Raw genomic sequence first — 14503 nt, forward strand, 5'->3', positions numbered from 1 at the left:
TTAAAAAGACTTTAGTTATCTTCTTTAATGAAATGTTTTTTAATATAAGAAGAAGACAAAAACATAAAATCGACTACATAAGAAAAATAAATAAAATATGTTTTTGAAAAGACCTTAGTTATCTTCTCTAATGAAATGTTTCTTAAATACAAAAAGAAGACAAAAACATAAATCGGCTACACATAAGAAAAACAAATAAAATATGGTTTTAAAAGGACTATAGTTACTTTTTCTCATAACCATAGAATGTCGACTTACTTGAAGTCATCATTCTCTTTACAAAGCATTAAATGTCTTCTGTAACAAATCCTTGTTAAATATCCTTCTCAAAGAATGTCGACCTTCCTTTTGGTCCTCATTCTCTCTGGAGACTTTGAAATACACAACATAAAGAAAACACTTGACATGACTATGTACAAATAAATATCTCAAAACACTCATTTAAAGCAAAGAAGTACTAATGTACCTCAAATCATTAATTAGAATAAAGACAAAACTACAACCCAACGTTCAATGTACTATTGTAAGAAATAGACTTTTTACATAAAATATGTATTACTTAAAAACAATACAACGACTAGTGTACCCTCTATTTTACTCTTCTGGAAAAAGGCATTCTCGATCTTCTCTAAAAGATATTTTTGAAATGACATAACATTTCACATTTCAAAAAGTTACAATTCCAAAATGTAACGACTACTTTTTAAAGGCTATATAAACACACTCAAATAAACTATTAAACAAGAGGAATGGAATAGACGTGTGAGCTTACAAAGAGAAAAAGTTCTATTCGTGATTTGAAAAGAGAGCCTTGAAAAAGAAAGAGAAAAAGAAAAAGGAAGAAAAGAGAAAAAGTCAAGTCCAGCTCTTTGACAAAGAGTATCCTCTGAGTGACAAACAGAACATTCTTAGAATCCTTCATTCGTGCATTCATATCATTCTGAAGGTTCTATAGGAAGTATTGTAACTCGGTTATTCACTGTATTCCTTCTTTGTTTAAAGAAGTAGACCTCTGTGAAAGAGGGTGTTGCCCTTCTCTGTTGAGAGAAGAAGACCTCTTGGGAAGAGGGTGTGCCCCTTCTCTGTTGAGAAAAGAAGACCTCTTGGGAAGAGGGTGTTGTACTATTTATCCGGTAACTCGGATGTTATAGTGGAATCTCAAGTGGTTTGCTTGGGGACTGGATGTAGGTCTGGATATTGACCGAACCAGTATATCTTCTGTGTTTTATGTGTTGTGTCTTATTGCTTAAGTATTTTATTTTATCGATCATTATCATATTTCACTATTCACCCCCCCCCTCTAGTGGAATTTCAGGCAACGATCCACCCTGGCCTGGTCTGGCCCGCAAATAGATTGTTTCGACCGAAATCCTGATTCAGGCTGGCCCATTGGAAAATTTCCGTTTCACGGCCCACCCATTAGGTCCATGGGCCTAACCAGGCCAAGTCGAGCCTAATATATATACATATAGTATATGTTCTGGACCGCCATGTTTTTCACCTTTTTGCTCTGATGTATATACGTACCTCTTTGGCACTCTCGAGTGCCCCACAAGGCCTTACGGCTTAAGAACCCCATGTATTTGGACCCTCTCTTCCCCTCTTGATGTACTTTGCTTTCAAGTATCTATAAATAAGCTTTTTGCATCCTTGTCTATTTTCTTTCTTTGTGTCTGCATACACGTACTCTTGCTTCCGCTCGTGCACGTGTGTTGTGTGTTGTGTGTTGCTTATGCGCTTAAAAGGCCTGCCTTCGGTGTTTGTGATTGCCTGAATCTATGTCGTGGGGGCCTTCGCTTCTAAGCCCGTGACAAGTTGGTATCAGAGTCTTGTCAACATTGGGAGTGACAATGGCACCAAAGAAGAATGCCATGATTCCTTCAAGCAGTATGGTTTCTGTTGAAGAAGATTTCATGGCCGATGATCGAGTGTCAGCCATCTCGCGCGATGTTGCGAAGCTGACTGAGACAGTGACCAACATGGAGAAGTTGCTTAATGGGACTTGTATGGCTTTTAAGGATCTCAATGTTAAGATCAAAACAACAGTAGAGGGAGTGAAAGATTCGGTAGAAAGTCTTGCCACTAAACTTAACTACTCGGTGGAGGACTTTTTCACCAGATTTGATGATTTGTTGGGTCGGTTCAATATCATGGCTGCTGAATTGGATGTTGTCCGACGAAAGAATGAATAGTTGGAGCAACAATTGAGGATTGCCCCAGTAGGCGGCATTGCGACATGCGTGGAGAGATCACGTTACTGACTACCTGAGCTTGCAAAGTATAAAGGCATGCGGGACTCAAAGGATCTTGAGAATTTTATCTACGAGATGGACCAGTTTTTAGAAGCTGCAAGAATAGAGGATGATGCAGATAGGCTGCGGACCACAACAATGTACTTTGCGGATGAAGCGACTCTCTGGTGGAGACATCACTTGGGTGATATTCAACGATGTTTGGTTGCTATAGTCTCATGGGAGGACCTCCAAAAAGAATTGCGAGACTACTTTCTACCTAAAAATTAAGAGAAAATATCCTACAAACGATTGCTGGCACTGAAACAGACAGGGTCTGAGCAAGACTATGTCAAGGCATTCTCTTCAATAATGTTGGAAGTTGAGAGAATGGATGATCAGGATCGGTTGTTCTTTTTCACTAACAGTTTGCAAGGGTGGGCAAACACTGAACTTATCTGGTATGACCCTACGACGCTAGCCGAGACACTTGTGGTTGCAGAAAAACTTGTCGAGCTTGACAGGAATGATGCGGCATTTTAAGGTAGACAACAGAGAAATGACCATGGGCAGAATGTTGGCCGCAGAAACCAGCAGAATTAGGGTCATCAAGATGGCCAAAACAATAATCAGAATTGGAATAATGTTCAAGGTGGCAACTACTATCACTGTGATTATCGTATCTGCCACAGTGATCATTGGCAGGATACATGTCCCAACAGAAATCATGGTCAAGAGAATGGTGATAACCGTGTACCCCGAGCTATGAATGTTGTTCAGGGTGATGAAGATTATCAACTTGATGAGGTGCCAACGGTTGACGCAATGCAAATGATGAATGCAGTGAAGCTGACAGCTACTGTAGAACCGAACATATGTAAAGAACTGATGTATTTAGAGCTTCTGCTCAACGGAAGACTCACCAAGGCATTGGTAGACACATGGGCCACACATAATTTCATTTCACGTGAAGAAGCGGAACAATTGGGATTACAATGGGAACGGGAAGAACGCTACATGAAAGCGGTTAATTTAGAAGCCAAGGCCATCTACGGTGTGGTCCATGATGCAACAGTGTGAATCCATAACTGATCGGGAAGGATCATGTTATCAGTCGCACCTATGGATGATTTCAAAGTCATCCTCGGGATGAAATTCTTGAGAAGGAATAAGGCAGTGTCGATGCCTCGCCTCAATGTTGTCAGCTTTGAGAGTGAGAATCAACCCTACATGGTTACTGCGATATCAAAGAAGCCATGTGAGCGCTTGGTGTCTGCATTCCAGTTGAAGAGAGGCATAAAAAGCGATGATGGGACTTTTTTTGTTGCAATCTGCACTACAGATGAGGCAGAAAAAGTCATGAATATCCCAAAGGCCTTAGCGCTAGTATTGAAGGACTTTGGCGATGTTATGCCCGTCGAGATGTCGAAGAAGCTACCTTTGATGCGTGAGGTAGACCATCAAATTGAACTATTACCGGGTGCACGACCACTCGCAATGGCTCCTTATCGCATGGAAATTTTTGAGCTGCAAGAATTACATAAATAACTGGATGAGATGCTCAAAGCGAGGATCATCTAACCATCTAAAGCTCTCTTTGGAGCGCCCGTGTTGTTTCAAGCAAAGCACGATGGGTCAAAGCGGTTGTGCATCGACTATAAAGCACTAAACAAAATGATAGTGAAAAACAAGTACCCTCTTCCTTTGATCGCGGACTTGTTTGATCAACTTGGAAAGGTGAAGGTCTTCTCTAAGTTGGACTTAAAATCTGGCTACTGACAAGTCAGAGTTGTAGAAGGGGATGAATCAAAAACTACCTGCGTAACGTGATATGAGGCGTTTGAATTCCTTGTCATGCCCTTCGGCTTGACGAATGCGCCTGCTACAGTTTCGACCTTAGTAAATAAAATCTTTTACCCGCACCTTGACAAGTTTGTCATTGTGTACCTAAATGATATAGTGATGTATAACGATTCGATTGAGCAACATATTCAGCACCTTCAGATTGTGTTTCAGACTCTGAAGAACCACGAGTTGTATGTCAAGCGAGAAAAGTGCATATTCAGCCAGAAGAAAGTCTATTTTCTTGGCTATATTGTTGGAGGAGGTACTTTGAAAATGGACCAAAGGAAGATTGAGGCTATTCAAGCATGGAAGCCACCCTCTAAGGTTCCTGAGTTGCGCTCCTTCTTGGGGCTTGCAAATTATTATTAATGCTTCATCAATAGATACTCGCAGATTGCTACTGCGCTCACAGATCTGTTGAAGAAAAACATAACATGGCTATGGTCTGATGTCTGTCAGAAGGCTTTTGATGGGTTGAAGCATGCCCTGATAGAAGAGTCAGTGCTGAAGTTGCCTGACTGAAACTTCAAAAAGTGATCCGATGGATCAACAATTGATCGCATTGGTGAAGGAAGGAAAACACAGAGATTTTGGCTAGAGGACGATTTTCTCCATGCCGCGGGCGACCGTCTATATATTTCGCGGCATGATACTTGAAGAGGTGCTTGATGCACGAGTGTCATGATACTACCTGGGTGGGTTACCAGGGCAACAGAGGACCTTGGCGTTGTTAGAATACATGTTCTACTGGCCGCAGATGCACGATGATGTAGATGCTTATGTGCAAACTTGCTTGATTTGCCAACAAAACAAGACCATCAATCAGAAACTCGATGGACTACTGGAGCCCCTACATGTGCCAAGCCATCTGTGAGAGTGCATAACCATGGATTTTATTGTGAGCTTGCCGAAAACACAAGGTTGTAGTTTGATCTACGTGGTTGTGGATAGGTTCTCGAAGTATGTTGTCTTTGTGCCTGCCCCTGCCATCTGCTCAGCTGCAGATACTGCGAAGTTGTTCATGCGAAACATAATCAAGCATTGGGAAATTCTTGAGAGCATTGTCAACGATCGTGATGCACGCTTTATTGGCAAGTTTTGGTGAGAAATGTTTTGCTTAATGTGGACAAACTTGCATTTCAGCACAAGTTTTCACCCCCAAACCGATGGACAAACAAAAAGAATAAATGGTATGCTAGAGGAATACCTGCGACACTTTGTCAGTGCCAACCAAAGGAATTGGGTTGATTTACTTGATGCAGCTCAATTCTGCTACAACTTCCAAAAGAGCGAGTCCTCTGGCCATAGTTCATTTGAAGTCGCAACCGAACAACAGCCGCAGACTCTGCACTCCCTTGCTGCGCGAGGACGTGGTAAAACACCTTATGCATACCATTTTGTCAGGAACTGGCAAGATCAGATAGAGTTGGCGAAGGTATACCTAAATAAGGCGACCAAGCGCATGAAGAAATGGGCAAATGAGAAGCGTCGTCCAGCAGAATTTCATGTTGGAGACAAAGTGTTGGCCAAGTTCTTTTCCAACCGCACAGCTATCTTTCGGGGCCACCACCGAGGCCTTATCCGTAAATATGATGGTCCCTTCACCATTATCAAACGTGTGAAAAACTTGGCGTACCTGCTGGACTTGCCAGCAAACTTTCAAGTGCATCCGGTATTTCATATATGTAACCTGAAGTCGTTTCACGAAGATGAAGGAGATCCTCAACCGAACATGCCTTAACGTGCTTTGATCCCGCAGCGGGCTCCCTCAACGGTCAGTGTACCAGGCAGAGAACCATAAGTCATCATCAGTCATTACAACAACTATCTAGGGGAAGTCAAAAGTACTTAGTGCAGTGGAAGGGATTGCCAAAATGTGAAGCCACCTGGGAAAATGCCAGCAATATGTTTCAGCATCGACAGCTTGTAAAAGACTACTATGAACAATTGGCGTCGAGGACGGTGCCAACTTAGGCGGGGGAGCGTGTTTCGGACTGTCATGTTTTTCACCTTTTTGCTCTAATGTATATACCTCTTTGGCACTCTCGAGTGCCCCACAAGGCCTTACGGCTTAAGAACCTCGTGTATTCGGACACTCTCTTTCCCTCTTGATGTATTTTGCTTTTAAGTATCTATAAAGAAGCTTTTTGCATCCTTGTCTCTTTGCTCTCTTTGTGTCTGTGCATACGCGTACTCTTGCTTCCGCTCGTGCGTGTGTGTTGTGCGTTGCTTGTGCGCTTAAAGGGCTTACCTTCGGTGTTTGTGATTGCCCAAAGCAAGAAGCTATGTCGCGGGGGCTTGCGCTTCTAAGCCCATGACAGTATATATGTGTAAACATAATATATATTATAAAAATATATTATTAGTATAAATATAAATTTATATTATTTATATATATATATATAAATGATCTCATATATATATATATATATATATATATATATATATATATATATATATATATATATATTCGGGCTGGCCCGCTTCAGGCTGGGCATGGCCAGAGGCCCGGTTCTGGCCAAGCCAGGGCCGAATTTAAGGGGCCAGGCCCGCCCATTGCCCACCTCTAATTTTCAGCTTCCAATTTCTTGTGTATTTTCAAAATTTTCATTTTTAAGCTTGTCCGTACAAGAAAAAATGTCAGCAATTGAAAAGCATAGAATATTTGAAATTTAAAAAAAAAACATGCAAAAATAAATAATATTTTTTGAATAATACAGGTAAAATCACAAATATCATGATACAAATGCAATGTTTTCATTTAAATGAAAATACTGCGAGATTTTGATAATTTGCAACAGGTGACAAAATATCGTGACGCTTGTCATGATCAGCTAAGCTTATTTAATGTAAGGGCCGTTGCACTTGCACCATCCTAGTTTTTAAGTAAAGACATATTTTAATTATTTTTAAATTGCTTAGGTCGGGTTTGGGCTTCTACTTGTCTCGACCCGGCATAACCCAAACCGACCTAACTCAAGTGATTCATATACTATCTCTTGATCCGGATCCAGGCGCTCACGTTCAACCTTGGGTCTACACAGGTCCAATTCGGATCAGGACCCGATTCACTGATATCACTGTCGATCTCTGCCTAAGTTAGACGTGGAGGAAGGCGAGCCCAGAAACGAGTTGACCCACTTTTGCAAGCCCACTCGAGCCATACGTTTGTAAAAGCAGCTCACGGGGAACAAATGGTTACCCTTTTACTTTTTTTCAACTTTTTAGAAAGCTCAGAATGACATCCATATCCTTAAGTGTTCAAGCTTTACTCATTCGCGCTAAGCTTTACTCATTCTTGTGGCGACTTAAGCCGAGTCTGAGCTCATAATGACTCCAAGTGAAACGAGCTGAGTTCGACGTAGATCTGAGATAAATAAGATTACAAAAACAAAACATGTAAAATATATGCATATTTGTTACTACCTACGATCTTCTACGAGTTGAACCAAGCCGAGTACCTATTGTTCAAGAGTTTGAACTAGCTATTTACGAGCCGAAGCCACGAGCGACTCTGATTGTTTTCCAGCCCTACTCCACCTTGGGCTCGTGAGCTCATTAGTCGCATGACCGCACCCACTCTCGAGCTCGGTCAAGTTGGTGGTCAAAGGGCAGTCCCTCTAATAGGTATTCTGATCTTTCATAGGGGCTTTTATGTAATTTTATGGCTCTTCCCTTCAGTTTAATAAACGCCATCTCTCAGGTCGATCCTTCTCGTGTTGCTCCCTCGATGGACGAAGCCCACGTGGATCTCGGACCCCCCGCCCAGCACTACCACTACCCTGCTGGATTCCGGCGATCCACCGACCACACACCGCCGGATACTCCGCTTCTCCGGCGTCGGAACTTCGCCACCGATATGAAAGCCGGCACCCCGGACGAGCTTCGCCTCTTCCGGCTCAGCCTGAGGTGGTGGGCCCTCGACCAGGCGTCGCACGCAGGCCGCGTCCTCTCCTACTCCGTCTTCTTCCTCCTCGCCGTCGTCGTGCCGATCCTGAGCTCCCTCTGCGTCCGCCTTTCCTCCTCCGGCGGGGCCGCCTCGCCGCTCGACGGCCGGCTGGCCCAGCTCCCTTCCTCCGCCCTCGCCGCCGTCTCCTTCCTGTCCCTCTCCGGCTCCCTCCGGCGCCACGGCCTCCGCCGCCTCCTCTCCCTTGACCGCCTCTCCGACGACACGCCGGACCTCAGCCGGAGCTACGCTGCCGAGATCGGGCGCGTGGCCAGGCGCGCCGCCTGGATCGCCGTGCCGTCCCTGTCGGCGGAACTCGCGCACGAGGCGCTCTGGTTCTCGCGGGCCGAGGTCAGGATTCCGGCCGTATCTGGAGGAATTCCGGCGAGATCGGCAGTGTTTGCTGCCGTGGCGGCGTCGTGGGTCTACCGGACGGGCGTCTTCATGATGGCCTGCGCGGTGTTCCGGCTAACGTGCGAGCTCCAGATCCTGAGGCTCGAGGGGTTCCGGCGGGCCATGGACGGGTGTGAGTCGGAGACGGCCGACTCTTGCGTCATTTTCCGGCGGCACGCGCGGATCCGGAGGGAGCTGCAAGTGACGAGCCACCGGTTCCGGGGGTTCATCGTGGCGAGCCTGGTGGTGATCTCCGCGAGCCAGCTCGGCGCGCTACTCGTCGTCCTGTCCTCCCGGTGGGAGACGAATATCCTCAACTCGGGGGACCTTGCGGTGAGCACGCACCTACTCAACCCACGCCACGCCAAATGGAGCCATAGATAGCTGTGTCTCTACTTTAGGAGCGGGGAGTAGTCTAGTGCCTACCAAAGTTAAGGTGCCTACCCTTAGTAAACGGTTTTTCGAAGCGTTGTTTTTTTACACCTAACTAACCCGTAGATGTGTTCAGCATGTTTTATTGGTCAAAAAATGAAACTGTAGTAGGTACGGAACAAAATAGGCAGCTACCCGGAAAAGATTTGAATAGTTAAATACTTGTTGTGGAAATGACCGACCGGGTCCGGGTCTGGGTCTGTGATGTGATAGGATGGTAGTGGTCCAGTAGTCAGTGAGTCGAGCGCCGAGCCTACCGTTTGCTAGGGATGTGAACAGACTTGGTTTTTGGTCAGATTTGTTGCTGAAGCCAGATCCATTTAGTCGGATTCAGTTAGGAGTATAGGATCCGACTTGCTAATCAGGCTGGGTTTGGTTTTGTGATTTTAGGTCCTAGTCGAAATCCGAACACGAATCTGACACTTCAACTAGATCCCGATTACAATTGCGTGTAAATTTAGATGCGATTAACATATATAGTTAAACAAATCCGGGTTCGGGCTCAGTAAGCGTGTTTCAATTAGGCTGCGTCTAGTTATTTCTGACCCGAGTCCAACCCGTTTACATCCTTGGACTCTACCACAAAGGGCCTCTCGTTCGAATCCCACAGGGGTTATCCCCGGCTTGACTATCAAGAGGATGAAAACGGGTACAAGAACCTTCTTTCTTTTTCTGATCGAGTTAGACCCAATGTTTTACTGGATCCAACTAAATAACTGATTCGGACCCTGATCCAACTATGCCTGACCCTATTTGTTCCTAATCTCAAATACTACCCAGATCCAACGGTAGGAATAGGATCCGGTTCGGACCTAGGTCAGAACTCTAGATCTACATCTGGCTTGGAAGACAGGGTAGAATTTTGGATCTGGATCTGATCCCTTGACATTGGATCCAAGCATATTCGTTAATCGTCATGTGAAATAGATAAATGTATCAGGTCAATCCTGTTTCTGACCCAATTTCGAATCTATTTATTTATCCGATTCCAACCAAGATCAGGATAATTCCAGCATTGTTTGCTTCAAATCCAACCAGCTTATCAAATGGACATTACTTTTATATACCATATCCACCCAAATTACCTTCAGTTGGGTCCAAATATGATAAAGATCGCCCTTAGCTGCGTTAATATGAACTCTTGTGTGGGTCAATTGAAAGGTCAAACTACGCCCATCTTTGATGGCGATAAGAGGGTCTACTAAGGGGATTGAGCACTGAGGTGTTATATACTAGCCACATTGCCTTACAAGTAGGGGTGTAAAATGGATTGGATCTTGTCATACATTTGATCCAAATCCATGCAATATTTTAAAGAATGTGTACAATATTTTAGGTGTTGATCTTAAAAATTAGGGGGCCCTAATGTGCTATCGGAGAGGCCGGATCAAGTGCAATCACATTGCACTGATTAAATGTGTCACTGCTAGGGCTGGTAAAAAGAACCAATCAGCTCATGACTTGGCTTGGCTCGGCTCGGCTCACCTAGATCTCATTCGTGATTGTCAAGTTGGCTCCGCAAGACAAGCCACGAGCTGGTCGTATAGTGTAACTGACCCGAGCATGAACAATGGGTGTTCATCTCGGCTCGTTTGCACTTGGTTAGATGAGCTTATTTAGGATTTACCTATGATACATGTTAAAAGACATATGGAAGCTCAATTGGTTTAGTTTTAGGCAACCAAGATGTCAGGGTTTTCATTTTCACCATGGAACCAATAAAAAAGTATTCTTTTTTTAATCTAGTGATCGTGACTCGGCTCGTATGGCTTGGGCTCGTACGAGATCAAGCTCGGCTCAGCATGCACGAGCCAGATGAGCCGAGCTGAGCAATAGCTTGCTGTAAATGAGCCAACCCTGAACTACCCTTGTTCAGTTCGTTCGGCTCGTTTACCAGCCTGAATGCCACACATCCGCTGTTGGGCCCCACAGCTTACCGGCTGTTATCCCAAAGATGTGCCGTCCAGGTGCAGAGGTGTGCAATGTGATTGCACCAGATCCGGATTCGTTTTCAGATAAGATTCAGACTAATATGGGTGGAGATTTTTATATTCATTCTCAAATTCGGAACAAATTTTTGTGTAAGATCTTTGTTGGGATCCACTGAAATCTGATTCATTTATACTTTTTAGATGTTAAATGCATGTTTCGACGTTTTTCTTTTTTTTTGCCGGATCCACTAGTACCAAACAAGTTCGGAACCGGTTCAAATATCTTCCTTAATCTACTTCAGATTCATAGTTGGATCTCGAATCAACAAGGATTCCGCATTATTTAATCTGCATTTCAGAAGTTTATGTAGCTTTGAGAAAACAATTTTCAGATTATTGTTAACATTCAAATTTTCTTTATCTTTGGTTGGTTGACTTGGCTAGGTGGGCTCGGTGGTCCAACTCAGTGGCTTCCTACTATGCATATTGGGTGCAGCAAGAATCACGCATCGGGCTCAAGCCATTGCGTCAGTGGCTAGTAAATGGCACGCCTTGTTGACCTGCACATCAACCACCGGGTCCAACACACAAGCTGAAAAACCGCTGAGTCCGGCCAACCAAGGAGAGGATTTTCCCATGACAAGCAATGAGAGCGACTCGGACTCGTCGAGCATCTTCTTCCTTTTCCCAGACCAGCATGCGTCGAGCTTTGACTCCCGGCAAGCCCTTGGTAAGTTAAATATTAGTAGTCAAGAAGACTATGGAGCCTGGGCCAGGCATGTGGCGACCTGATCCGAACTCAAGTCGACTGGCTGTTTTTTTTATATTTACACGGAGAAACCACCCTCAAGATCAGAAACCTTGCCACGCTGGCTCTGCCTGCCGTACCTTCGGTCGCTGTCCTGACAGTACAGGGAGTTGCCACGCTTTGGCTCGCGTTTGGGGATGACGCCCTTGGGATTTGAAGCTAGACCACCTGCCTAGCGGTCTAGGTCCCATCCCACTAGGCCAAACCCCTTTGGAGCAGTTGACTTGGAAGTTAATCGATATTTTCACACGTAATCTGATTTTGCCAAATATCCAACCCAAATCCAATGCCAATCACCTTCAAATGAAAATCCTGGCTCTGCCTTTGATTTGAGCCAAACAGCCATTGTCTGCCTCATAAATATTGCTGGCATTTTGAAAATATCATGATTTTATGGTGATATATTTCAAGAACGGCATGATCTTGAAAATTCATGAAATTTTCAAAACCATGATTATTTTAAGAATAAAAAATCGTGTTACTTGCAAATATCATGATCTTAAAATGATATTGCTGGTATTTTGAAAATGTTATAAAAATCATGATATTTTCAAAACGATACTTATTTTAACAGAATGACATAAAATGCTTTTTAACTTAAAAATCATTAAAAATAAAATTATTAAAATATTCAAAAAATGCCGTTTTAACTTTTAACCCCCGATTCAGCCCCCATCAAAAGTTGCAGTTTGAATTCATGTTGCAATTTCTCAAGATCTTTGCATTTTTACTCTCTCTCTCTCTCTCTCTCTCTCTCTCTCTCTCTCTCTCTCTTGCAGTTACCTACCTGCAGTACAACAGTGGAGGGATCACAATATACGGATTCACGCTTGATCGTGACCTTCTCCACACGTTATTCGCCTTCGAGTTCTCACTGGTCTTGTGGATTTTGAGCAAGGTTGTGGTCATTTCTTAAGTGCAGATCGACGTATGGTGCAATTGCCATGGCCAAATTCTAATGGTCAGTAAGTTTGTAGAGTTGACATGGGTGCTCCTCTCCCCCATATGCAACTCAAACGTGTGTAAATTAAGGTGGACTTTCAAGTCTAGGCCGTGTTTGCCATCATGTGTGTATCTTTCTCATTACGCCTATCAAAAAATGTTGATTCTTGAGTTTTTTTTTTTACCTTTACCCTTCTCAAGTGTTTTGCCCAAACCTGCGACATTCACCAGGAGGGTGCAAATCTCCTACCCAAAGTGGATTCACACTTTTATGAGGACTACCGGTACTTGCGTGGAGGTGAGTGTATCTTTAGTGCACATCTCCTCTATGATGTTAGATGTGCAGATAATGTTTGGATTTTTACTTTTATGACATTCGCAACTTCTTTAAGTTGATGTTAAATGTTACACATAAAGTTTTAATATTGCTCTTCCTCATAAGATTTTAGTGCGAATGTCCATAGATACACGCAAATTAATTGTGAATCTTCTTTTTGGGTGAATCTCATTCTTTAGTTCAAGTATGTGGGTTAATGTATATTTAGTTAGCATCTCTCCAAAGAGTTTCACAACTTGTCTCAAGTTTATGTTAGTGCATATATAATGTTTTAGTACTTGTGAGCCTCTTTTTCATATGATTTTAGTGTGAATGTCAATAGATATGCGTAAATTAACTGCAAATCTCGTTTTTTAGGTGAATCTCATTCTTTAATTTAAGTATATCGGTCATTCGTATGATATTTGAGTGATTATTTAGGGTTCCATGTAATTATGCAGAAGATTATATTCTCTCATTATCTCACATCTCTTCCTCTATTCCTTTTTTGAGAATTGCTTATCATTGTATGAGTTTTTTAGTATTATGTAGAGTCAGGAAGCAGTGCAGTGATAGGCCGCAATTCTCTTAGTGTTCTGGCGAAAGACACATAGCTTCATGTTCCGGTGAAGCCCTTTATCAAGAGGCAAAATCGAGTATGGAGTGTTCTATTCTCTCAAGCTTCCCTGGTTCTCCTTCCTCCATTGCTCTCCTCGACTCTCCTCTATAAGTTTGTGTTCCTTCAATAATGAATTCCATCCCAACCCCCTTTGGCTCAAGGTCAAGATCTGACAACTGGTCTCAAAGATCCCGCTATCTGCCAAGACTATCTTACGCTCGAGGTGACAGTGTAGTGATCAACTTCTCATCACGAGGTTGTTTCGAGTGCGAGAGAGGTTTCCAATATTGACTAGTTGGTCATTTGTCATCCACATTCCTAGACCAAAAGGTTCTTAAAGGACTGAAGAAAGGATTTGATAGATGGAGGCTGGTGAACTTTGATATGCAGGAGAACAACCCAACATCAACATTAATCGTGCCTCGTTTGAGTACATGAACGACATGGAGAAAGTAAAGGACTCAGGGTATATGGTCAATGGTATCATGTTCCTATTCAAGGACCAACTAGAGAAATTGTCTATGCCCTTTTCTATCCTATGTGGGTCTGGGTTGGTCGGGAGAGTAAATTTTAAAAATATGACATTTTAAGCAACTTGGACGTATCATTGGTAGGAAATACCACTTTCTCGATGATGACTGTATTGACAAAAAGAAAAATGTTAGGGTATCTTTTGACCTTGAGTACCATCTTTGTTTCTCCAACTGTGAATTGCAAGAGAGGTGATGAAGTTTTGCTAATATTCTACTATGGAAAAAAGTAGGAGACTCAATAACCATTTCAAAGATGCCCACCCACAAAAACCGGCATCCTTTGCTCCCCAGCCGTGATTTAGTTGGCATCAACCAACCTAATTGAGGGTCATGGGGAGAATGAGAAAGAGGAGGAGAATGGGGATGAAAATAAGGAGTAGTAGGAGGAGGACAACGAGATGGATCATTTTGAATTCACTTACTTGTTCATAGGAGCTCAACAGTTATTAAACATGTGATTGAGGAGATCATATTTATTAGTCTGGAATGTGGTGGTATTTAATAGAA

The 14503-nt window shown here is 43.2% G+C and overlaps 1 protein-coding gene across 1 annotated transcript; it reads left to right on the top strand.

Moving 5' to 3' along the window:
- Window positions 1–7703: 7703 nt before the first annotated feature.
- On the top strand, window positions 7704–12705 carry LOC149837040 (Ras guanine nucleotide exchange factor K). The gene is made up of 3 exons (XM_090007217.1): window positions 7704–8748; window positions 11223–11508; window positions 12366–12705. The coding sequence occupies exons 1-3, from the start codon at window positions 7741–7743 to the stop codon at window positions 12500–12502; spliced, it is 1431 nt and encodes a 476-aa protein (XP_089863343.1). The 5' UTR covers window positions 7704–7740; the 3' UTR covers window positions 12503–12705.
- Window positions 12706–14503: the final 1798 nt, after the last annotated feature.

Source organism: Nuphar pumila, chromosome 5 (assembly GCF_984573655.1).
Source record: "Nuphar pumila chromosome 5, dmNupPumi1.hap1.1, whole genome shotgun sequence".
NCBI lineage: Eukaryota > Viridiplantae > Streptophyta > Magnoliopsida > Nymphaeales > Nymphaeaceae > Nuphar > Nuphar pumila.